A 26,863-nucleotide genomic window follows, 5' to 3' on the forward strand; every position below is an offset into this window, starting at 1 on the left:
GAGGTGAGACCCTTTTCTAGTAGTGATAAAATACTGCATTTAAGGCTGTAAAAATTTGGCACACAAGGTCTCAGTTCAGAAGTAAATTCATTTTATGTGTTCTGCAAAGAAGCAACTGAAAACTTTTACAAATGAGAAGGATGACCTCCTTTGATTTTAGAGATAAAATGTGTCCATTATTCCTTGGGACTAGGCATGGTAATTATACCCTTGACTGTTGTAATGCAAGTCTGAGCCCATGGATTCAACACGTACTTTGCTATGGTGTATGGCATGGTGGAAGGTGTTTAACCAAAGCTATTGTCCAACTGCATATTATGTGCTCAAATGTTCACTAATAAGACAGACCACTTAGAAACCTAGAAAATGATTGGGGAAAGCTTTGGGGCCCTGTGCCATTAATAGCTTGTCTGGTGGGACAAGCTTAGCCAAGAGGCCAGTGATTACTGGGAATTCTATGCCTGGTTCTAGCTACAACTAATAGATAACACTTGACAACTGACAAATGTGTGCTTTAGTAAGAGGGCCTTGTTAACTGCAGCCTCCTACACATCTCTGACCTCATCAAAGTCTACTTTCTTAGCCTCGTGTTTCAGCTGCACCAGAGGGAACTGTTCTTGCTCACTTCTAGCCCATTCATGTTCCAGGACACTGCAGTAGCTGTTGCCTTATCAAGAACAATCTTCTAGAGATGTTAATGTCACTTATCCTTGTCATTGCATCTCAATTTAAAATCACCTCCTAAAACACTTCTTCTCAATTCCTAGTCCAGCCTCCCACACCCTTCTACATCTACACATACATGTCCATCATCCTATGGCATGTTATTATCTGATACTTCAATCTTTATTGACTTTTTAAATTCATATGATGTATTTTTTTTCTCAAAGTGTGGTTTCCAGACTGGCAGAGATTGAATCTTTTATATTTACCATTGCATAATCTACCCAGTGAATCATGTTTACTCCGTGTAAGTACTCAATCCTTAATTCTTAACACATAAAATGGCAGAGTCTTGACAAGTGCATCTGTGGTGAGTGGTATGAAAGAATGTGTGTGGAAAGTGGTGGAGGCAGGCGTGTCCCCAAACTCACCTTCAGCATGTCATTTCATGTATTAGGACCTGGAGTGTTCATAAAACAGAGCATTGAACTAGATAACTGGTCTACCTCCTTTGTTCTCTGAGGGCCTGTTCCTCCCCCGTTACCCATAATTTTAACTTGGCCAAATAAGCTTTTTTTTTTTTTTGCATCTTTTGGGGGGATATTTAACCTACTAATATTAGCATTTGGCATTCATTTACACCACATGTTTTTCCTCTGATTTATAATCTATCCTATACCAATTTTATCATGCCTGTTTATTTTTCAGATGTTTAAAATGACAGCTTTCAAATTTAGCAAAAAGACAAAATTTCTTCAAACTTCCTTAAAGGTACATTAAACAAAAATCTACTTCCTTAGCTTCATGTTTTAGCTGCACCAGAGGGAACTGTTCTTGCTCACTTCTAGCCCATTCGTGTTCCAGGACACAGCACTAGCTGTTGTCTCATCAAGAACAATCTTCTAGAGATGTTAATGTCACTTATTATTGTCATTACATCTCGATTTAAAAAAACATCAAACAAAAAGCCAAAGCAAGTAAAATTGACATGTAATCTCCTAGTGTTAAATGGTGTATTTCTTCTATATTGGAATACTATTGTAGAAATATCCATCTAACAGGGTAGCAAAGTACATTTCCTCAGGAAAAGTGGCAAAGCTGTCATTACAGCTTTAGATGAATAAATAGTCTATTATAAAAAATAATCACATCTATTTACTCCTTGTAGGCAGAACTGCAACAATAGGCCTGAAGGAGAGATTGTGGTAGCTTGGAAAAATTGTGTCTCCAAATGTTTCTAAATGTGTGCCTACCTAATTCTTACTGCAAATTAAACTTTTAGTATATTAGTACATAGCTGTGGTATCCTGAGGTGTTTTTGGAAACTGAATCCCATGCCCTTCTATTCACATGCGTAAATGCATGGACCTTCTGTGTAAGGCTGGCCCTCTTCTTTTACCACTGACCCCTTCATCTTAGAAAATACTAGAAATTCCTGAAGCAGATCAGTGCTTTGGGAAATTGCCTTATCACCAATAGCAAACATTTGCACACTTAGCCAGTTCCACATACACCTCTTATTCCATAGTGGCTGCAGAACCAAGGGCGAAAGTATGAATGGCTTTCCTGCAAGGCCAGTGAGGCTTTCAAAGCAAAGGGAGAAATGCTGAGCATTTCCAGTCCATGCAATTTTTGCCCATTAGAAAGATTTGGAGATGCTCTTTCATTGAACCCCTTCCAGCTAACAGCATAGCCCATCTGGAGTACAAAGCTCTAAATCTAAGAAAAGAGACAATGTTGGTGTGCCTTCCCCTTTCAGGGGTGCTAATAAGAAAAAATGCTGAACTACTGTGATTACCCATGACTTGAAAATAGCTCATCACCTGCCAATATGAAGGAAAGCCCCAGAGGGCTATGAAAATGCTGGGCAGAACAATGGCTTTGGAGACAGACTCTTTGTGATGTGTGAGAGAAGCATCCCTGCAGACTGCAAAACAACCAGCCCTGTGCAACGAGTTTTTATTATAAGTGAACCCTGAAAACTGGTCCTGGGGTGTTCCCATGGCATAGAGGAGGCAAAGGCGCTTTCACAAAACAATCAGGCCCATAAACTTGAAATGAAGGGGAGAGATGGCCAGCAATTATCCAGAAGACTCAAACATTAGATAAGCAGCCAATTTAAGGTATTTCATGGTGGGGCAAAGCTCTCCTCAAATTTGGCAGATAATTGTTAGCCCGCTGTCTACTTTATGTGTTATTGTGTAGACTTAATCACACTGTGAAATCCCTCTTGTCTTCAGTTTTAAGTGCCACTGGAACGCTGTGAGCATGGTCACATGAGGTTCATTAGGAGCGGGAGTTTGGCTTTGTGGAGCCTGGCTAGCTGGCTGTTCCCTGGAATCTTTTCTGTGATATCACAAAGCTCCTGTGTTACAGCCATTGTGGGCCCTGAAGCAGAGCATCTCACAGCCCAGCAAGACATAATGTCTCATGGTGGCCTGCTTCGTTGGCAGGTGTTAAGCTTTTGTTGTTATGATTACAATGGTTTTGTTTTACCATGAATCACTTAGACTGCATATTGCCACAGCCTGAGTTCTCACTTATGGACAACTTTTCCTTTTATTTACTGCAGCTTCAAAACAACCCAGATTTATTTATGATTTTGTATGTGTGTGTGTCTGCACTGTGGAAATGGGTATAAGGAGAGGGAGGGGAGACCGTCTCTTTAGTGAAGTCATGTACTGCTCACCCTCATAAAGTGCCCTCACAGACCTGTGGAGACAGGATCATGCATTTGGCGAATAGCATACAGGCTTATGGAGCTACCTTACCCCATAATGCTCTAACAGGGACAGGCAGGGCAAACAAACTCATTTGTGCCAGGGCCCAGGATATGACTCTTAATTACGAGACAGCAAGGAACATGCAAATGTCTCCTTTAGCTCAGGGCCTTCCATGCTCAGATTGCTGCTTGTGATGGTCTGACATCCTTCCCATGATTCCTAGCTCCTACATCAACATACTGCCTTTGAACAACCTTGAAACATGACTACTATTGAGACTTGAAAGAATTCTGAGATGGTCTTTCTCTTTCTCTTGCCCATCCTACCCCACACATATGCTTGGCACTGGTAGTGTGTTTCTCAAGACCAGAATTCTCTTATTCTAAATGATAACTAGGTTGCTTTCTTTAGTTTCAAAGGCCAGTGGTCATTAAAGTTACAGCCTTTTTGCCTAGTGATCATTCACATCGATCTGTGTAGTTCTTATCAGTTACTTAGTGTGGAGTCCCATGCAGGATATGGAAACACCAGAAGATAGTTCAGATCTTCAGAGAAGCAGTAACCCTGTGTTAGTAGACAGTAAAATTTCACCAAGTTTCGCTGTCACTAATTAGTAGTGTGGCTTTGGCCAAGTCCCTGAGCCCTTCTGGATTTTAATTTCCTAAGTGTATAACATGGAAGAACTATTAAAAGTGAACAAGGTTTCTAAAGTGAAAACACACAGATATGACACAGGTACCATTTCCCAGTAGGCCAGGTGGGGGTGATGCCCACAGGAGTGTTTCTTCAGAAAGTATTCTCTCCTTGGTCCTGATCCATCACTGGAAAACATGAGGCAGAGAGGTGTTTTGTACGTACTGAGGACCAAGCCCAGGGTCTTAGGGCAGTGTGTACATATTTTGCCTTTGAATTATAGTCCCATTCTAAATCTTTTAATTTCTTCAAACAAATCACTTCTGCAAACTAGATTCCAGCCATCACTTAACAGACCTCAGGTACTCTGGGGTATTTCCATCCCTACTCTCTATAACATTTAAGGCCACCCGGAAACCACCACGCAAACTGAATTCACAGCTGTGTGTATACCTTGGGAAAGATAGTCAAGAAGGCCTTCCGGCTATCAGTGAGTAAGACCAGTGCTGATTGTTTCTTCAAGTTTCAGTGGGTCCAAGCATTGCTAATGAAAATTGAAGCAGTGTTGCTGACTATGAGGAAGAAGAAGCTTAAAAAGAACATTAAAGAAAACAAAACTCCATTTTTAACTACAGGACATATCTAGCCAGCGGCATCCATAAGGAAAAACAACTGAAAGGATGTCTGTAAAATTTACCACAAGACACTGGAGACTTCACAAAACCTCCCACAGCTGTAAGAAATAAAAACTTAGGAATCCAGAGAAAGGGGCAATCAAATGGGCCTAGTAGTTCGTACAAGTCATCACAAAACACAGAGGCAGACATGTGCTGTGATAGATAACATACTGAACACAGCGAAAATCTCAGGTCGAACAACATTTTTGAAGAAAACTGCTTTCGAAATCTTTGAAGTTTTTAAAGGTAGAGAAATAAGCAGAGGCTGCAAACCTAGGAAGAGTGGAGGATGCCTCCTGACTAATGAGTAGAAAGTGATCCTGTTGCCATAGCAACCTGAAGATACACAAAAGAAAACATCACTTCCTTAAAATATGCCTGATGATGAATAGGCAAAATCTTTCAAAATATCTTTTTAAAAAATATGAGCGACTCTTTTTTTTAAAGAGCAAATCTCACAGGATGACTCTTGGAGTTTTATACTTCAGATAACAGGCTTGTTTACATAAGCCTTAGACCGTTTACATGAACCAGCAGTTTGGGCCAAAAGTAATGACCAAAAAAAAAAAATATGTCTACTGGAAAATAAATGTTGTTCTCAACAATTCTGTTTCTGCTTAAGCAGTAAGTGAGATAAATGGGTTTGCCTTGTTTTCCCCCTTTCCAACGATGCATTCAGTTGGAGGGATTCCTTGGATGCTTGGAATGTGAAACAAATCCAAGAAGCCTGTAGAGGGAAGGTAATGCCTGCTCTAACCCGGCCTCATTCTAATGGAGGTAGCAGAATACAGGATGTTGCCTGCACTGCCTGCTGCTCTTCTCCTCCAGCCTTGCCCCTGGGTTGCAGGACCCCAGCGCCCACAGGAGTGGTCTATTCCATTCATGATTCAAGTTGGGAACCACACTCTGAATAAACTAGATATTCATAGCAGTACCTCAAAGGCTGTGATGATGAAGTGACATGGGGACTCCTTACATGATGGATGAAGCACTCTTTTACATTTTTTTTTTTTTACATTTTTACACTTTTACATGAAACATTTGTTTCATGTCAGGGGACCACATGCAATACCACATGTATTGCAGGGACACATGAAGACAATATGTGGGAATTGGTTCTCTTCTTCCACCGTGTGTGTGTGTGTGTGTGTGTGTGTGTGTGTGTGTGTGTGTGTGAATGGTGCCAGTGCAGAGGTCAGAGGACAGCTTGTAGGACTCAGTTATTTCCTTCTACCATTTGGGTTCTGGATCCAACTCAAGTCACGTGGTTTTTGTGGTAAATACCTTACCTGCCGAGCCATCTCAACCGCCCTTACTCACTTTGCAGCAGGGCGAACCATGAAGTTCAGTAAACACACTGAATGCCTTCTGGCTTCTTTCATTTTCCGCCTGTATCTACATGATTCCTACCCACTTCAATTCACGGCTTCAAATACAGCCACTCAAGCTTAAATTCTGGGAAACCTTAGTCCTCCTTCCCACTACGGATTTGGTTAGCTAATAATCAGCCAACACTCTCTCCAAGATTCAGAGGAGAGCGAGAATTAATGGTGGGGAAGTATCCTGCAGTAAAACAAACAAACAAAAACAAAAAACCCTTCAGTGCCAGGTATGGAAGCACACACCTGAAGTCCTAGCACTGGCCAAGCCAAAGCAGGAGGATCACAAGTTCATGACTAACCCAGATCAGTTGGATACAATGAATTTCTTCTCCAGAACACAGCAATCACACAAAGCCTTCTTCTTTCCATTCATAAGCAGACATTTGAAAGAAGGCTTAAAAGACTATCTTTCAATATTTTAAAGGTTTAGACAAAAACATAGGGCAAAGATGCCCCCCCCCCCCCAACTAGTGACAAGTCATATCATTGCTATTTGAAGGCGGCTGTGACAGTATATCAGAAACCAGGGGAGCTGAAAACTATAGCAACGTATTCTCTCTCTGTTCTGGAGGATGGAGGTCTGACGTCAGGGGTCAGTTCCTTATCAGCAGTGCTGGCTCCTTCTGACATCTCTGAGGGAGGCTCTTCCCAGACATGTTCCTAGCCCCTGGTGGCTGATGACTATCTTTGACCTTCTTTGGCTTGCCACTGCATACCTCGTCTGCGCCTCTGTGGTATCATGTGCTTCTTCCTTCTGTGTCAGCTTATCTGTATCTTCACATGACTTTTTTAAATGGAAATGAGCCACTAGCTTTATGGCAGTCAGTGCCAACTCTAATCTTAATGACTTCATCCTAACTTGACTCTAATTACAAGGAAGGCCCAATTCAGGGGTTCGAAACTTATGACTGACATATGACTGAGGGTCATAATTCAATTCACAACAATCTCAAGTCATTGCTACTGTTTTTCTTGGTTTGAGACAGGGTCTTTCTGTGCAGCTCTGGCTGACACAGACCTGGATTCTAGACTAGGTGGCCTCAAACTCTCCGGAGTGATAGAATTAAAGGTGTGTACTGCCACACCCTATTCACTTCTACTTTCTATCTTTCCTTCTGTCCACTTATACCCATCTCAACAGTAATCATGGGTCATTTAACAAAGGACACATAATCTAAGAAATGTGTCATTAGGGCATTTTATCATCGTGTACCCATAGAGTACACTTAAGAAAAGCTGAGCTGTCTATGACTTCCCTCAGCCTTATAATTATATGCCCTTCCCACCATGTATATGATCCACCATTGGCCAAAACATCTTTATGAAGCACATGACTTCAGGCCACCAAGGTGTGTTGTTTACCTGGGTATGGACTGCAGTGATCTGAGAGCCCTTTTTTACTCTGTGATGCTTAGTGTTCATTGAGGGATTTGGAATCACCACTGGAACTCAGCACTGAATCGCTCTTTATGGGTGTTTCCAGGACTGTTTAACTGAGCAAGGAAGACCCATTCTGATTGCAGGCAGCACCATATCATGGGCTACCGTCTTAGGCGGAATAAAAGGGAGAAAGTGAGCTGAGCACCAGCAGTCTTCGCCCCCGTGGGCGTGGTGCCTCACACCCCTCCCTTTCCAACTGTGATGGACTGTACCCTCAAATCTTTCCTTAAAGGTAACTAACGCCTGTTCCCACTCCCTAAGTTCACCTCCTGCACTATAACATGCGATTCTCTCTAAACATGAACCCTGTGGTGGTGGTTGACCCATCACCGACACTCTCCTGTGTCCTTAGGAAAAGTCCACACTTCCTCAAAGCATTGTGGAGAGGCTTCTCAATCCAGCCACTAACCTCTTCAGCATGCTCACTTCTGTCTCTTGTTTCCGAAAGCCTCACTCCAGCTCTGGACTCCAGCTCTTCAAAACCCTTTGCCATCTCCTTTCATAACTTTGACATCCTTTTATTTAAAATCCTGCAGATCTTCAGAGTGGGGGATGTGGCATATTTCTTCCAGCAAAGTCTCTCCATAGCTTTTTGTCCCTCTATCTCTCTTCCTCTAACTCATCTTTTAATTCTCAACCTTTGCCCTCATAAGGGCATCATCCCATGGGTTTTTGCTACTGTGACCCCTACACATGTAATCTACTCACTTTTTAGAACTCTGTTCGTCTGTCCATCATCCTGTTAGTTATATGAGCACAAGGCATGAGCACATGAGTACATACGTTGTGAGATCTTTTCACCTGCTGCGTTGCTCCCAGACTCTGAATTCCACTTTATGCTATGAGTAACCTCTGTAGGCTTAGCATACATATGTTAGGGCTCAAAGTACATGTGTAGGCCAGTGAGATGGCTCAGAGTGTACCAGTGCTTGAGTTGAATCCCTGCGACCCACATGATGGTAAGAGGAGAGAGCCAACTCCTGCAAGTTGACCTCTGGCTTCCTCATACATGCTGTGACACATGTGTGCTTGAAGGTGTGTGCATATACATGTAAATGTAATTTTAAAATACATAATATTTAATTAAAATATATAATAGTGTGAGACCCTGGCTCTAAAATGTACATGCGGAGTGAAGGAATCTGACACTAGGACTAAGCACTGTGACTAGCATGATAAATAAGATATATTTCTCAACTGGGACAGATTATTAATGTTCAGTGTGTCCCAAGCTGATGGATGTTGTAAAGCTACTACAGCTATTATTAGTAGCACAGGAGAAAAGCTCCACACTGGCAGAAGAACCAGAGGGTTGAAACAGACAATGCTTCATACAGTCACATGATGGAGGAACTGGTCCTTGACCCTGCATCCCTCCTGGCTCTTAACTATAGCTCTTTCATCAGTTTCTAAGAGTTTGCTGCCACTGAATTAGGCTGAAATAACGAAACTTTCACTTCAAGCTTCCGGGTCTTCGCCCCAACTATTATCTTTCTTATTATGTACTGTGTTCCTTTATCCCTCTCCATGGGTCAATAGCTACTTTTGGTTTATTTTGCAATTTCACTATGATGGTCTTCATGTAGACTTAAGAAAGTAAAATAACCACACATATTTGTTCCAATAACTGATTGGTGCCTTTTAACAAGTCTCTAAAAACTCTCAGCTGTCAATTCTCCTTGAACATTGGCTCTCTCCATTCACACAATTATTTCATTCTAGAATTAACCATTTCTTGGGTCACCTCACTTTCCTGGCTTCTCCGTCATTCTTCCTGTGCTCTTTTGTCTCTATGGGCTGGAACTTCTGTCTTGTGTTATCTACCATTATTTGTTAATTCTTTTTCTTCTCTGCCTAGCTTACCATAGTAAGATGAGTTTTAGATGCCCATCATTATAGTTTTATGTAGGAGATATAGCTGGCCATTTTCCAAACTGAAAGGAAGTTTTAGATTGTGAGACTCTTTCATTTCTATAAAGTCATTAGATGGTTTGCTATGTTTATATTCAGTGGCCAAAAACTTCAAGATCTGGGGTCTCTGTGGGTCTGACCCTGATGTTGGTTACTTCTGCTGTCTCTTTCTCATTGTGACTGGTTTCCTTCTGCGGTTGATATTTTTCAACTATTGAGCTGAGGTTGCGGGTCAACAGTAGAGCACTTGCATTACAGAATGAAGACCTGGCATGGGGGAAAACCTTTAAACTGTGGCAGTTTTCCTTGAGATTTTACAAATGAGGAAAAAATATATTGAAGTGAGAGTTGAGATTACATTGTTTTCCAAGAAGCAGTGATAGCTGTCCCTATCAACCTAGTTCCCTTACAGCCTACCGGGAACCACTGTAAGTTGGTTTTCTTTAGTTCTGTTCTAGAACACAAAGGCGGCATGAATTTGGCTGTACATCTTTGAGAAATTCCATTTAGGCGCCCAGGGTTTCAGAGGATAATCTTTGGCCCTTGTTTTGGTTTAACCTACCCAACGCCAGAGCCAAGGCCCAGAAGAATTTTGCTGATTCCTACTCCTAGCTTTCACTCTTCCTTAAGCTAACTTTATAGTTCTCAGATTCCTGAGCACTGTGTGTTAGCTGGAAACCCTAAGTATAAGAACATTTTGATTTTTCCCATCAAGAAAGAGAAATGAAGGGCTGAGGAGACGGTTCAGTGGATGAGAGTACTTGTTGCACAGCGTGGAGACCTGGATTCAAATCCCAAGAACCCACATAAAATCTTGAGCACACCTTTAACTCAAGAGCTGGGGGGTGGCAGGCAGAGACAGGAGGAACTGGGACTTGTCAGCCCTGGGTTCCGCAAGAGACTCAGTCTCAGGGAACAAAGAGCAGAGTGAAAAAGTGGGACACCCCCCCCCAGCGTCTTCTTCTGGGCGCCACTCAAATGAATACACATGTGAGCATGCACCACACATCACATACAACACATACGCACACATGCACACCCGCACTCACGCATGCACAGAAAGGAAAGGACCAACTAAGTGTGAAGAGAGAAAAAGAAGCATCACATTCTGCTTTCTTTCAGGACCTGGCCAAAAATATTTTGCCGCACTAGATCAGGTGTTTGTTTTCCCTCCTATCATTTGCCACACAGTAGTTCCTAGCTTTCCAGCCTTGGTCATCACTGTCCTCTCCCCCACCGGCCTGCAAATTCCTTGAGGGTGAGGACTGCTGACCACACATATGCTCCTTTGCCTTTGTGGCAGGGTGTGGTTGGAAGAATATACCATGTGGTAGTTGCTTGTTCCTCCTCTAAGTCCAATTCACAGCTGACACCTCCTTTTTCTCTTACCCATGTAGAGCCCAGGCCAGCCCAGTGAGTCACTTCACTCCTTCATCCTGTCCCCAATGTCATGTCCCTAAGTATTAGTTCTTTGATGTCTCCTGAATCTGAGTTTTCTTACCGTAGTCTTAGTTTACCCCAAATCATTTCTTCTGACCTGTCGTTCTCTAAAACATGTTTCTCACTTGTGGTGCATAGAACCCTAGTTGAGTTTAGGTGGATGTGATAGCTGTAAATGCTTCTATGGGTAAATAGGTTATTCCCCACATAGCACCCAGGGGGTCCTTGTAGATTTTTTTCTTTTTCTTTTTAAAACTTTTATTTCATTTTCATGAACATTTAGCCTCTATGTATGTCTGTGCATCAAATGTATGTCATGCCAAAGGAGGCCAGAAGATAGTATCAGATCCCTTAGAACAGGACTTACAGACAGTTGGGAGCCACCATATTGGCTTCTGGGACTTGAACTCAAGTCCTCTGGAAGAACAGCTAATGCTCTTTGCTGCTAAGCCATCTCTGCAGACCTGGTTACCTAAATATTTTAAGCAAGGATCCCTGTAATAGAATTCTGGAGAAATATAAGAAAACATATAGATGTTCAGTAGCTTTTTATTCTCTACTCTGAATCCCTTTTTCCCAATCTGATTCTTTTTTTTATTTACTTTTTTATTCACACTTTATTCACTTTGTATCCCCCCTGTGGTTCCCTCCCTCCTCCCATCCCAATTCCTCCCTTCCTCCACCCTCTGCATGCATGCCCCTCCCCAAGTCCACTGATAGGAGAAGTCTTCTTTTCCTTCCTTTTGATCCTAGTAGATTAGGTCTCATCAGGAGTGGCTGCAGTGTCTTCTTCTGTGGCCTGGTAATGCTGCTTCCCCCTCAGGGGGTTTTTAGCTGCAGATTAGATCACATTGGGGCCTTTGGTATAAAGCTCATCATTAACAGGTGAATCTCATGCTATTCAGTATGACTCTATTTGAGCTAGTGGTATATCTTAGTGGTAGCTTTTTGCCTACCATGTATGATCAGCAAAGGTGGGATAGGGTGAGAATGACTCTATTTGATCTGGACCTACTGTGACCCTGACCTCATTGCTTCCTTCTCTTTAGCTCCAGTCCAGCCTTAGAAGCTGCTGGAACCATCTTCTTTTTTTTTCTTCTTCTTTTTCCTCCTCTCCTACTCCTCCCCTTCTCCTTCTTTGTCCTCTTCTCATCTTCCTCATCCTTTTTTGCCAACTCCAGACTGTCCCTGGGCTTCCAACCTTCTTGATCCTCTTGTCTCATCTTCTTAGATGCTGGGATCACATTCATCTGCCACGATACCTTCCTACTGATGCTCCTGTAAGTCTACTTGATGTCCCTTAAACAGGCCAGTTCCCCTGACCTCTCTCTGCTGAATTTCTTGTGGCTAGCTCCTGCTAAGATTCGGGTCTCTATTCATATGGTTAGTTCTTGAACAACAATCATTCTCACTAACACATAGATCAGGGCCTCTATTCTCTTCCTACATCTTCTGTAATCTTTATCTGAATATCTAAATTTATTTGTGAGGTTTTTTTTTTTCACATGTGCCAAGGCGATATCCTTAGTACTGAACATGCAAGACAACAAAACCTCTGTCTTCATGAAACTTGCGGTCTAGTGTCATATCGCGTATTTATATGGAAAAAAAAGATTATATTTTACTTGCCTTATAATAATTACTTGCTTTTGAAAATTTTGTCAAGCAGCATGTTTTACTTTGTAATTCAGAAACAGGTTACTAAATAAACTGCTTAAGACATTATCTGCTTTGAAAAGCTGTGTCTTCTACCAAAATAAATAAGCTCCAAAATAAATGAATACATGCATGGACACACACACAAAGAGAGGGCCTTGTAGGAGTCAACATGCAAGCAGCCATCACTTCTGCCTCTTCTGGCTCGGAAACATAGGATCCACCGGGAGCTTGCCTGCTGTGGCACTCCGTCGCTAGAACCCCAGGACTTGGTAAAGTCTGGAGCCCACAGAGCGCTGAACCCTCCTTCAGCCAACATTTGCAGACAATGATTTTGGTTATTTATTCAGGTCTCTTCTACTACTGCGCCTCTCTACGAGGCTGTGCCCCACTGTTGGCTGAAGAATTTGCATTCCTGCCAAAGCAAATATTTATTCATTGTCCTTGGACACCAGTGAGGACAAAATGATTGAAAAGCATCAGCAGTCCATCCGACCAAATGTTTTGTATTCCAGTACCATTGAACCTTCCAGAAAAGTCAGCACTGGCAAAACTGTTAGAGGATCTGCTTTGTATCCTAATAATATTCGAAGCAATTCTAAATATAAGGCCTATTTGAATTTATGTATTTTTTTTAATACTGTCTGAGCCTTATAATTAGTTACACTCTTTGGGCATATAAATCTCTCACCCAATCTGTTATCCTCAGTGGGCTGAAAAATGTCAGGGACTCCCCTGTCATTGTGACAGCATTGTGTGATAACTAAATACATATTTACTCAGGAAGAATATACATTATTGACAGTTTGCTTAATTATCTCTCTAAGCAGCCGAAGTATCGATGGCTTCCAGGGTTGCATCTGCCCTCAGAGGGAGTCTTGAAATATCGCAGCAGGGCAAATGAAGAAAATGCTCAGGAAAGGAATGGTGGAAACATTCTTGGCCCCCAGGACAGCCCATCCTGGTTAGTGAGTCTGAGGCAGAGCCAGCAGTAACCCCATTTCCCAGTCATATGCTCTCTTTGCAGACTCCTATCAGAAAGATAGTCTGTTTTAAAGTGAATTTTATCCAAAAAGCTTGCACAAACATCTCTGTGAATGTGGACCCCACCCCTAGGAAGAACAGCAAGTGGTATGGAAATTAATTTGCACTAGTGGTATAGAAATTTGGAAGTGCTGAGGGGCAAAATGGGAAGATGAGAAAGTAGAAGTGGACAGGGAAGAAAGGGAATATCAAGAGCAAAACCAAATGACAGCTGACTCAGGGCAGATCTGTGGAGACGCTGTTTCAAATGTGGCAGAATTTTTTGGGGTGGGGAGGGAGGTTGTTTGTATGAGAGCATGTGTGCATACAACTCTGGTTATACATAGTGGCCAGAGACCAACATCAGTATGTCTTCCTTAATCGTTTCTGTACCTTTTTATTAAACGTTTACAAACCATTGCCTTTATCTACTTGGCGTGTACATATGTATGTGTGTCCTAGCCCTTCTTTCCTGATGTTTTGATTTTGCTTGGGAGTTGAGTCTGTGTTTAGGCTTTTAGACAAAGACTCCCTATTTTATTATTTTGTCAGGCCAGGCTCAAGGACTCCTCCTATCTCAGCCTCTTGAACAGCTAGTTCTACACATACACCCTTTGACACCCAACATCTTTCTTCTCTTTTCCTTAGTCTCATTTGTCTTAATAAATTCTGTTGTAGTTGCCTTCTGCTGGCACACACCTTTAATCCCAGAACCCAGGAGGCAGAGAAAGGCTGATGTCTTATGAGTTTGAGGCCAGCCTGGTCTACAAAGTGAGTCTAGGACAGCCAGGGCTCTGTTACACAGAGAAACCCTGTCTCAAAAAGAAAGAAAGAAAGAAAGAAAGAAAGAAAGAAAGAAAGAAAGAAAGAAAGAAAGAAAGAAAGAAAGAAAGGAGGGAGGGAGGGAGGGAGGGAGGGAGGGAGGGAGGGAGGGAGGGAAGGAATTCTGTTGTGAGATTTGTTGAAGAAACAGACAGTTTACACATGTAATACGCGTGTGAGTGTGTGTGTATGTGTGTTTGTGTGGTGTGTGCATACTATATCCATGAACACAGCTGTATGTCATCCTTTCACTGGCCTGACAGGAGAATATCCCCATGTTGAATACCATTGAGAAAAAGAATGTCAGTGGCAGTCTGCTGGCACAGCTTTCTTATACGTTCATGTCTCTTTTGACAGATGAGCTTTCTGATTGGTTTTTATTGAGACGTGAACACAACTGTCACATGGAAAATTTGTTCTGATAAACCAATGTGTGGACTAAGACTGTAGGGGTGTGGTGAGGTGGGGAGAGTATAATTTAATCATATCATCTAAACCCTTTCTTTCATAACTGCATTTCCCACTTCTCTCCTGACCTGAAAAGTTCATGAAAAATAAATAGCCTAGCCATAAACGGGGAAGAGCTGGAAGCCAAGAGCTGAGGGTCTTCACACACATGAAATCAATGAGCCCACCAGAAAGCCATGAATAACACTAAGAAGCCAAATGTAAACCACGGGTTTTGTTCATGGCTAAATGTGAGCTCAGGAGCTCAGATGTAACATTCAGTTAGATGGAGCCAAAGCCACTGGTCTCCACAGACAGATCACTGCTCAACACAACCTGCTGGATTTCAGAGAAACCAAAACGTTACAGTTACATTTGCTTTTATGCTATCCTCTTCAAATTTCCAACTTAGCACACTTTTTTAAATATATGAAAATATTCATGCACTAGTACATAATAGATGATGATGTTAATAATGGATAATTTATACACACATAATTCATATTAGTTGTTTTTAATCCAATGGGGTCATCAGTAGAAAAATATGGAGATTGCCAGGTGAGATTAACATTGTTGGTGAAGCTGGTAATATGAGTAAAGCTAGAAATCTAGGTAGTATGACTGGAGATAACTTTGGTCCACTACTTACCTAAGTGTTAGAGTCACTGGCCAAGTTGGTCACAAGATCCCAAAGTTCAGTTAGAGACCCAGTGACTGGACCAGGGAAGGTGACAGAGCCACTGAGATCATAGGGGGGAAAAGCAGACACCAGGCTATCCTGATTTACAGAAGAATAGAGAATGTTTTATGGAACACTTGTAAGTGTAGCCCGAGAGAGTCACAGTGGAAGTGACTTAAGAAATGACCAACACCTAAGGGAGTTGGGGACCTAGGGTTCAAGACACACATTTAGTATACCCTTTAGTCCTCCTCCTGGACCGCATTAGTAGGCAAAGCCTCACAGTAAGGAGACACAAGATCTCAGTGAGGAAGGTAGACTGGGGTCTGGCTACCACAGGGAAAGAGCCACAAAGTGGTGAAGGGGATGCAGACATAAGTGTCCCCTGTGTTCAATCCTTCTTAAGCAGCCAGCTTAATTGACATGGCTGATTGACACACATATTCCACAACGCATGCCAGCCCTTAAGATACCAAGTTTTCTATCTTACCTAAATAAATAACCATGCAAGAAAAAATTTTTAATAAAACAAATTCATGTATTTTAACTTATATGCTCCCTTAGTTATAAAACCCAAAGTTTGTATAAGTTGTAAAACTAGCAGTTTAAAACATTTAGAGTTCCATCTCAATTCAAAAGGAACCCCTCCTTTTAGTACAGTTTATAGGAAACATGTGGGCAACCCCTCCCATGGTCCTATTTGACTCCCATCCAATGGGGAAGGCTGTGAGCATTGCTGAGATCAAAACATCCCTGACAGAGACTGTCACTGACCACTGGGCTCCTACTGAGAACCAGTGCCAATGTTTCCTTGAAGACAGGAGTTTGTGATGAGGTCCAGTAATGATAATTCCCCAAGGATGCAGTCAAAGCGTGACCTAAGGAATGGTGCAGGTATCTCAGTCCTGCCTACCCACCCTCATGAAAATAAGACAATTAATCTGTATCTTCTCTGGAAGGAGAAAATAGGTCCTATGTTGAATAGGCTCTGTTTGAACCATCTCCTTTGTGGGATATGACCAGCTATGAGCTACTGTTTCTGATAGCATTGCTTCTGAATGTCTGAGACTCTCTCTCTCTCTCTCTGAATTCTGACTGTCCTCAGTTCAAAATCTTGAAAAGATCAAATAACCAGAGCTGCCTAAACGTCTGCCTTTAGATAACATCTTCCAAGACAGTTAACATTCTAGCTGATTTATACTCCTCTTTCCCCTCCCAACTCCCAGCCAACACTCACTGGATGCTACTCCTTAAGTGAGCCCTGCTTTCCAGTTGAATGAGAGTTGACTTGGGGTCATCTTCCAGGACGAAGGTTGTTGCCATCTTCCTTAACCCAACAAACAGCTGCCTCTCAGTGGTCAAGCTAAATCCATTTAGTCCATGTCTGACTTGTAGATCCACTGGAGTGGGGAAAAAATGTTTTAAAGGATTCTCAATCTTTAGAACAACCGATAATAATGGGGGGGGGGGACAGGCATCTATAAGCTATTAGTAGCCTCAGTTCTCAACCTGTGCATTATTCATGTGTGCAAACTGTCATAAAGAAACCAAATTCTCTGTGCAACCAGGCTGGAAAAGTTTCTGCACTCAACTACATTGGTATGCACATTTCTGAGGATTGGTTCAATTTAACATTTTCATGAGCGACCTGCTTAAAAGAGCAAAGAGCAAGCTCATTAAGTTCCTAGATGGGAGAGATGACCATAACATTAGTGAGCAGGATTAGAATTTCCCCCAGCCCTCGCTAAATTAGCAAAACTGTCAGAGTCAAGTATGTTCACTGGGACAGGCAGGGAAAATCGAACTGCCCAGAGGCAGGCTGAGTAGAAGCAAGGTATTGGGAAGATGGACTATGAATGCAGAAATAGACTCCTAATGGAAACTGAACTAGCCTTGGTGTCCTAAGGCCTCTTCACCCCTGAAAATACATTCAGACCCCCCCCCCCATTTTGTACAGTATGAAAGGAGAAAGCAATCCCATAAGGTTCCCAAGAAGGCCAGAGAGTATTTCCTTCTCACTAGCACCTAGTTCCAGGTCCCTGGGTCCACTTCATTAGCCTGGTTTTAGGCTCATTTCATCATCCTATTTTTACCTTGTTACAAACTACATTGATGCAGATACTAAAAACCATTCCATTGCCAGAGCACATCATCATAGCCTCCAGCAGAACCACCTCTCCCTTCTTGGTTATTTTGGCTCCTTCTTATTGTTGTTTGGGACAGAGTATCCCTGTGTAGCTCTTGCTGGCCTAGAACTCTGTATGTAGACTGGGCTAGCCTGGAACTCACGGAAATCTGCCTACCTCTGCCTCTGAGTGCTGGGATCAAAGGTGGGTACTCATGCCCCGCTACTTTGTCTCTGTTCAAGCCTTCCAACTACACTGCTTCTATAAGGAACTTAACAGGAGGCCCCTAAACAAATAAGGTTCTAACTCTAAGAAGAAAGCTGAATGAAATGGAGTCTCAAGCTGATTAATACTCTAGCCAGATTTTGCAAACTTTTCCTGTAAAGTAATAAAGAGCCCAGACTTGGGTCTTTGATGCAGCTACTCACTTACGATGATACTGTAGTCAGGAGTGTTCTAATATAACATTAGTGGACAAAAATGGATCTGGCTCTTGATTGGGCCAGAGTTTCCCAACTTCTGCTAGATTCAGTTTTGTAATCTTCAACTTTCAGAAGAGTCACAGCAGGCATCTTGTCCAACCAGTTCATTTCGCACCCGCAAAGACCAGGACCTAGAAAATATGATGATTTTTATTCACGTTCACAAGACGTTTAAGGCTGTGTTAAAAGCTTCAAACTAGACAAGAATATCCCAACTCCCAGGTCAGTGTTCTTTACTCTACCCATCATCAGGCTGTTTCCAGAAAGTTCTGAGGTTCCCTGCTTATCTGTGAGGTAGTGAAGCGTCTTCAAGGAGTCGTACCATAAAATGTCTGCTCTGCTCTCATGTCTTAGTTCAATATGTAATGCCTGGTTCAAATGACACCCCTCCCTAGGCGGGGTCAAGACAAGTCTGTGATTAAAACCTTGGGTGGGGTTATCTCTCCCCTGCAAACATCGGGTTTTAGGATAAGCAGAAAGACAGCCTAGAATGGCTTAGAAAGGGCACCTTTTCCGGTGAGTTCAAAGGCTATAGTAGTTTCAGTTTAAGTGAAGTTAAAGTTGCCTAAAGTAAACTGAAGTTAAAATCTTCATGTGCCAAAAGAAATCATTTAGGAAGAAGCTGTTCTTCATCTCCTGTGCAAATGGTAGGAGCAAGAGTGGGTTGTAGGTCAGATGGCAGGAGAAACTGCCAGAAGGGCTTGCGTGGAAGAACTTGAGGCCAGCAAAGGCGATAGAATCTCCTCGGTAACCAGATTCAAGAGTAGCATCTTCTGGGTGATGACTCTTATTGAAAGGAGCGAAGCAAAAGCATGTTCTGAGCCAACAGGAGCACGTTGAATCATTATGACGAAAGAAAACAAAACAGTTTCTTTCAGAATGTTATAAAGTGAAAAACACAAAGTGGGGTTTTGGGGGGGTTATTTGGGGGGAAAATCTGTTCCGATTTCCAAGGAGACTCCCCAGTGATACTTCATCCCATTGGTGGGCATCTGCAGAAGTGCATGAGAGAACTGGGGGTTGGAAGCTGGTAGCTCATTTCAAACATGTGTGTAGACAGGCCTGACGCCCAACTTCAGCAGAGGCCACAGGGATCCTGGGCTTTGTTTCTGCAGTGCTGGGGACCAAGATGAGGGTCTGTGCTCCGTAAGTACTCAAACTCTGAACTAAGCTCCCAGCTCTAAGGCTGGAAGGTTCCTAACGAGGAGCATGGTTGATCTGGAATTTGAAGACCCAGTAGCCTAGGCTTATTCTTCCTTGAAAGTTGGGGCCAAGTTTGTTTTTTTTTTTTTTGTTTTTTGTTTTGTTTTGTTTTGTTTTTTGTTTGTTTTTAATGAGAAGTTTCATTTTACTACCTTTGGTAAAGATAAATTACAGTGTGCTTTATGTAACTAATTAAAATGGTGCAATCTGTTCAAATATCATCTCTGGGCAGTACATTTCATAAAAATATCCTAGAAGATTAGCTGCCTCCAACCACAACTTTTCCGAAGTCCAGTTTTCCAAATAACAAACTCCTGGCGATCATAATTTTTCACGATTGTGATTTCTGTCTCCCCAGGTGATCCGGGAGCCTGCACCTCGTGCGCTGCAGGATATTACATGTGAGTGTGGCCCTCTCTGTTCACGACACTGACTTCTCTGCAGCTTAAGCATCACTGATTTAATCCTATCTCTAGTGATTAAAGCCCAGGGGTCCTGCGTCCTGAAGCCACAGTCTTGTGTGGGCTCTTAATGAGTGAGTCTTGGCTTTCGTGTGAGATTCCAGATGTTTTCTTTGTCTTGAAAGGAAGCCTTCCCTTTCTTGATCCTGGAAGTCATCCATGCTGACACCGGTGTCTAGGAATCTTGCCATGGGTCACCAAACATCCAAATCCTGCTTTTTATGGATGGGCTTTAATAATGCATCTGCCTTCAAGAGAGTTGGTTCCCAATGTCTGTGTGGGCACTTTGTCCCTAACCAGAGTCAGATGCTCCAAGGGAAGCCAGGTGTGACACTTACCTCTTAATTGCCCCCTGGGTGATGAGAGACGTTGGACCACTAGCTAAAATGAATGCAGATAAGCATCAGACTAACATTCTCCCATACAAACCTATAAAAGCCAGCTCTGCATGTTTCCACATCACCTCCTATCCAAGCCGCTCTCCCATCCAGCTTGCACAACTGCTTGTGCTAAAAGAAAACCAACACAGAGGAAAGGGCAGGTCAGACTAATACACAGTCCACATAGCTTGGTCCTACCGGGCCACCCACAGTTCTCACATCCTCTTCTCTCCATCTTTCACCAAGCTCATATGCAACTTGGGATTTGTATCGTGTCCAGGAGACAGAAAGAGAAGATCAAGGGAGGCTCTGGTGCTCTTCTCACTCGGCACCAAAAACTAGTGGCAAACCTACATCTCCATCTTTATGGGTCCCCATCTTCTGTTGCCATAGTGTCTCCCCCTGGCAGATTCTAGGATCTCAGAACAGGCTAGCATCTGAAACAATGGTGAAAGTAGTGAGCAAAAGGGGAGAAAAGAGAAGTCCAGCAAGCTAAAGCATGTCAAAAGGACGAGCTAATCTACGGCTCCAGTAGACCCCCTTGGCTGAAGTGCTTGGCTAGAATTATTTCAGATTTCACAGGTTTGTTTTTCAGATATTAGAATGGTTACATAAAAATGAGATCTCTTGGGAAGGGGCTATGTCTCAAGCTAGAGTCCGTGCTTCACAAATACCTGATGTGCATAATCAGTGCATCATCTTATACGAGATTTAAAACATGCTTTTGTGCATGAAACAAAACTTGGCAGCATCGTGTTAGTTCTCAAAAAGTTCTTAAGTTGGAAGCATTTTCAGATCTGGGGGATTAGGAATCTAATTTTATTTTATGTGCATGAGTGTTTTGCTTGTATGCACGGCACAAAGAAGTAGGCAGACTTGGAAGTGGAGTAATAAATGGTTATGAGCTGCCATTGGATCCTGAGAAACAAACGCAGGTCCCCTACGAGAGCATCTGGTGTTCTTATCCGTTGAGCCATCTCCGCAGCCCCTGCCCTTAAGTCTTCTGGTGGTAATCTAGCTTCCCTCGAATGGCTGGTCACTGCAGTAACTATATTGTCTTATCATTCTGACTCATTCATCTAGTTTTCCCATTTCAGAGAGAATGAAAAGCAGGGCTACAACTCAGTGGAAGGATACCACCTCGCTTGTGCAAGGCCCTGAGTTTGACCCTCGGGACTATAAATGAACACATTAAAATATAGAGGGATGATGAAGAGACCCCAGGTTGATGATTAGGAGATAAACTGGATGATATTTAATTAGAAGATAACTGACAGCATATCATGTTCGACAGCTACAGCAAAGGCTCTCAAAGCAGAGACGAATGGCAGGCATTTCTTAGAGAGGTCAATGAGAGGTTCACAAAACAGTACACGAAGAACTGAAGAAGTTAATCTTATTCCCTCTCTTTTTCTCCTCTTTCTTTTTCTTCTTTCTCTCTTTCCTCTCCCTCTCCCTCTCCTCTCTCTCCCACTCCTCTCTCTGTGTCCCCTTCTTCTCTCTCATTTTCTCTCTCTCACGCACACGCTCACACATACACACATACACACACACAGTGACCAATAAGAAATTCTATCCCTTTTCTTCTGACGCCCCCCCCCACATCTCTCCAATCCCTCTGTCCTCAATGAGTCTTCAATTTGACCCTTGGACAAATGCCTCCCCTGCACCTGCTTCCTCCCCACCCTCCTGACATATGACACTCACCAGATCACCACTGAGTGTGTTTCATTAAACCCTTTGAGAAAGAAATAGGCAGAAATAGCGTGCCCTCTAACACTAAGACACAGCATGAGATAACTGTTTGGGGGAACACACGTTTCTGACATTTCAGACTATTTAGCACCGATGACTAGTGGATGAGGGGCTATGCAATATAAGCTGTTAAGAAGGAATGCACACAATTCCCCAGTGACCTACTGAAGCTTTGAAATTTACTGAAGGGCAAAAGTCAGCTTCACCCCACAGCTCCTCCGGGTGAATTACAGCATCTTGCTGTGTAATGAGCACAGCAGATCATCTACACAGGAAGCCATATGGGTATATGCATAGGTATGAGTTAGCATGTACTGATGATGTCAAGGCACTTCCCTGTTTTTAATGATCCGGCTGCAGACATTCTGGTAAGTGGCTTGAACCCCACACTGGGCTGTCTCTGACTTTTCTAAGAGAACTGGGTAAGCTACATAGTCCAACAAATGTTGGCTGAAACCCGGTCCTACCTTTAAAGAGAAGTTGGACTCTTGAGGCTTGAGCATTGTTTCCCTTGAGCAATGTCTTCCCTGTGGGATGTGTGCACAGATTTGAATCACTGATACTTAACAACCGTAAAACAGTCTCAGTGACCCTCTCCTCCAGCGTCCACCCAGCTGCCCTGGTGAAGGGCTCCTCAGAGATCCAGAGGAGGGAGCAAGTGACTTGATTTGAACTGGCAGGACAAAGTGCAAGTTTCTGCCCTGGACTGCCTGGTCAGTGTGCAACAGATAAGCGAGCATGAGGAAATCAAGCCGCCGTGGTTCCTAGCACAACGCCAGCCCACCTCACGTAAACATGGCGCCGTCTCCCCCTAGGTTTGAGCAGCGCTGCTATAAAGCCTGTCCCGAGAAGACCTTCCGCGCGGAACGGGAATGCAGGGCCTGCGGCACTAACTGTAGCAGCTGCGACGAGCACGAGTGCTACTGGTGTGAGGAGGGCTTCTTTCTCTCAGGTAAGCTGGAAGATGGTGACCCCCCGGGAAGAAACGGCTGTGGGGTCCCCGCGGGCCGTCGCTGCAATAGGAGCAGTCCTGCGATGGATTTCAGCATCTCTGTGTGCTGGCGCCTAGGGTCCAGGGAGGAATGTTAATGTGATTTGAAAATAAACATTAGCCTGAACTGCTTCCTTCTGCATTTAGTGCTGAAGCATAGTTCACATTTCACTAATTAATCTCAAGTATCTCCAAGTTGATGGAAACAAGAGAATTGAGTAGAAAAGAGGGGCACTGATACGAGGGGGAGCCCTGAAAGTGAATGACTGGGCTCGGCAGTCATGAAAGGAAAAGAAAATCATGTTACACATTCACATGCACTATGTAATTGAACAAGACCCCTTGTCTTAGGTTTTGGTCAGCTCATTAACCATGCTGGAAAGATAGCTGGGGAAGAATTTTACTATGAGTCTTCCAACCAGGGACTGGCTAGCCCAGTGATCTTGAGTGTTGAGAATGGAGAACACCACAGACAATCCTCAGTGAGTTGGTGGCTCGTGTTTTCTCCCTCTCTGCTGCTCGATCCCCTGTGTGTGTGTATACAAAATGGGCACACATGTGTATGGCCTGCTTGTAGAGGTCAGAGAACAGCCTCAGGTTGCCTTCCATCTTTTGTTGGAGACAGGCACCCTCAGCAGCCTGGAACTTTGCCAACTGGGATAGATCAATTGGCCAGTGAACTTCCAGGAATCTACCTGTCCCCCTCTCCTACCTCTCCATCACTGCAATTACAAGGGTTCCACCATAGCCACAGGGCCCAACCTAAATGCAGGCTTCGGGGACCTAAACTGAGGTTTTCATGCTTGCAAGGCAAGCGCTTTCTTGCCTGAGTCGTCTCCCCAACCCCTCAATAGTTCCCCTCCTCTCTTTTTTTGAGGCAGGATCTCTCTATGCAATCCTGGCTGACCTAGAGCTTGCTGTGTAAACCAGGCTGGCCTCAAATCGCAAAAATCCTCCTGCCTCTACCTTCCAAGTGATGGGACTAAAGGTGTGTGCCTCAAGTGTTCTCTTCATAGGTTCATTTTTTTTTTTTTTTGTATTTTATTAAGGCTTAGATGTGTTAAAAAATCTTTCTTCAAAGCTCCTTGCCCTTTAAACCGATGGCCGGAAGAGAAAAAAAGTATTGCATTTATTAAAACATAGTCCTTGATTGGAGTAACCTAAAGCCATCTTGGTTTGCACACATGCAATTAAAATGTCCTGTCAAGTCCTTCAGTATCTGGCCTTGCCACGTGCTAGAGCCCAGCTGGCCAGAGTTACTCCTTCATGCTTTTCCCCTCGTCTTCCAAAGGTGGCAGCTGTGTGCAGGATTGTGGCCGTGGCTTCTATGGAGACCAAGCATTGGGAACGTGTGAGCCTTGCCACCGAGCCTGTGAGACTTGCACAGGATTGGGCTACAACCAGTGCAGCAGCTGTCAAGAAGGGCTGCAGCTGAGAAATGGGACTTGTGTCTGGCCCACCTGGTCCCAGGTTGAAAGCAAGGTCTGGACTGGTACGTACCTGCCAGAGAGAGGCCCGACATTGTCTCTGCCTTCCTCCCTCTTCAGTGCTGTTTCTGAGAAATGGGTTTTGAGGGAGGATCATGTTTGTCTCAGGGAGCTTATGAAACTCCCAGGTAGGAAGCTGAAGTAGGTGTGTGGCCCAAGAAGGGAAAAAGAGCAGAGGGCAAGATATGGATGATGTGGAGAAAAGGAAAGGGTGACATAGGATGTGGCCTAACTCCCATCTTCTCACAGGCTCCAGAACAGCTTCTATCATGTGCCTGTACCTCTACAATGAAGGAGACCTTCATCTTGGGGGTGGCCTGACACATTGGTACTGAGAAGCTCGCTGGAGAGCTGACACCGGTCTCTTGAAAGCCGCCCTCCCCAGCTGGGGTGAGGGCACATAACCCAGTGGTACTGGACTTGCTTAGTTAGGTGCATGGTATGGGGCATTGCCCTCCACACTTGGCAAAAGCTTGGTCTTTTGAGGAGGTGGGAAGGAGAAAAAAGAAATGTGGGAGCGAGCGAGAACTCTGACAGGAAGGACCCTCATTCATTCCTCTCCACCTTTGTGGCCCCACTATTGGCTTCCTTTAGGGTAATTATAGTCTTTCTATGACGTCTCTTAGAAGGTTAAAAACCCAAGTCCTTTTCATGGGGAAGGGAGTCTGACTCACATTCAGTGACACTATGGAAAAATAAAAGGTGCTCTCAGATTTGGGGGCAAGGGTCCCCTCAGTATAGAGATGGTGGCAGCTGTAGGGAGCCACACAAGACAAGGAGGAAGGTCCCCTGCTGATTTCAGAGGAAGGGTGTCACAGCTGCTGTCCACTAGGATACTTCTGACTCTCCTAAGACAATCACCAAAAGCCAGAGCACCCCAGGCTGTTTCCGACTTGGGGCTAAGAAAGTTACTTGATCCAGACTGGGATATCTTCTGTGAGTTATAGCCGGGCCAAAATGCTGAAAACGAGTTGTTCTGGCATTTGGGCTTTAAGAGGTAGTACAAGCCAAGAGGGAAACGGTCTGGGGCTGTGTTTCTTGCTCTGAACATCTGTATTTTATCTGGCGTCCAGATGATGAAAAGATGCAGGGAGCCAAGAGTCAGAGCCGACTCGATTCCCCAAATGATTACATGTCTCTTCAACTGGACTACGCATTTTGTGAGCAAAAACCAGACTTTGATTGTTCCCCTTTGTCAGACCACCACACCCACCCACCCCCACAGCCCTCCCCCCCCTCACCTCTGCAATCACAATGCAATGTTTTTGAAAAGAAGAATTTATTCCATTTGGGGGCCTCACACTAATAAGGGAATTGGGGAGCAGAAAAGAATGTTTCTCGTGGCTGGACAAAAGCAATAAAGTCGATGGCATAGCTGCACTTTCCATTTCTGTGATCTATGAAATAAGACATGCAGAGCATTAACGGAGAGGAGGGAGGAATGTTTGCTCACTAAGCAAGGTAAAGCCACAGTGCGCCTTCTCCTCACAAGCTGAAGCGCTGAGAGGGCTAGTAAATGGGAAATGCATTCCATTAAGTCTAGAGAGGATTGGAGCCAAGGCCTACAGCTTTCTCCTGCCTCTTCCCCTAAAAACAAGGTCAGGAGTGTAATAGGAGAGTGGAGGGTTCCAGAGAGCGAGCACCAATTAGCCACACCTTTTGGATGATGAGGAACAGATTTCAGTCATTCTAGGTCAATCTTGAGGAAGCCTGAACAAATCACAGGATGTTTACAAGAGAATGTAGCCGCCTAGGTGGTATCAAGGTCTTCAGCCTCCTTGTCTGGGCTTTTTAAGAAAACAGATTCAGATGTAGGTGGGACACTAAGATGGCTTGAGCTTCAATCCCATTCCTTCCCCTGCAATACTTCCAACAGAACACATTAGGTTCAGATCCAAAGGTGATGGCCAGCTCATGAGCATGGCTCTCTTGTGCTCCGAGAAGTCACCTTGAGACTAAATCACACCACCCTTTTTTTGCACTGTGGCTAACCAGTCTGACAGTGACAGCAGCCATCAATCTTTGTCAACTTCCAAGAGAGGGAGCTCCCCTCCCCTGAAAAGACCAAGGATGGAGCAGACACCACATACCCCAGCCTTCCAAGCCAATCCTGCAGCCAAGACCCCTGCACCCCAAGGATGGCAGCTCTACTATGTTTTCTAGCCTCCAAAAATATCCACAGAAGACCGCCCTCTGTCCCACTCACTAACTGTGAAGATGACTCAGGGCGGTGTCCCTGAAGGACAGACATACCGAACAGCCATTCTGCATGCAGTGTTGTTAAAAAGGCCTGGAGCATCAGGCCAGAGGCATGGCTTCCTCAGACCTGGGAATGCAAACTGTTGCCCTGTCACTGTGAAAGCATTTTGCTCTTCTGAAGTTTCTCCCCTCCGGTAGTCTCGGAAAGTTTCTGCAAGCACGCCTGGGAGTCCCCCAGCCCACCTATTTTCCTCATTGATTAGAACCAGGTCATAGCAGGCTC

General features: G+C 43.8%; 1 protein-coding gene across 4 annotated transcripts in view; it reads left to right on the forward strand.

Moving 5' to 3' along the window:
- Positions 1-26,863, forward strand: part of Pcsk5 (proprotein convertase subtilisin/kexin type 5) — a 429,034-nt gene that overhangs the window by 363,000 nt on the left and 39,171 nt on the right. For all 4 annotated transcript variants that reach the window (XM_055613830.1, XM_055613831.1, XM_055613833.1 and 1 more), the window contains exons 25-27: positions 19,666-19,708; positions 22,719-22,855; positions 24,186-24,386. In XM_055613830.1, coding sequence (XP_055469805.1) covers positions 19,666-19,708; positions 22,719-22,855; positions 24,186-24,386 — 381 coding nt within the window. The remainder of the gene's footprint in view (positions 1-19,665; positions 19,709-22,718; positions 22,856-24,185; positions 24,387-26,863) is intronic.

The sequence above is a fragment of the Psammomys obesus genome, unplaced genomic scaffold (genome assembly GCF_907164565.1).
Source record: "Psammomys obesus unplaced genomic scaffold, mPsaObe1.curated_primary_1811, whole genome shotgun sequence".
Classification (NCBI taxonomy): Eukaryota; Metazoa; Chordata; class Mammalia; order Rodentia; family Muridae; genus Psammomys; species Psammomys obesus.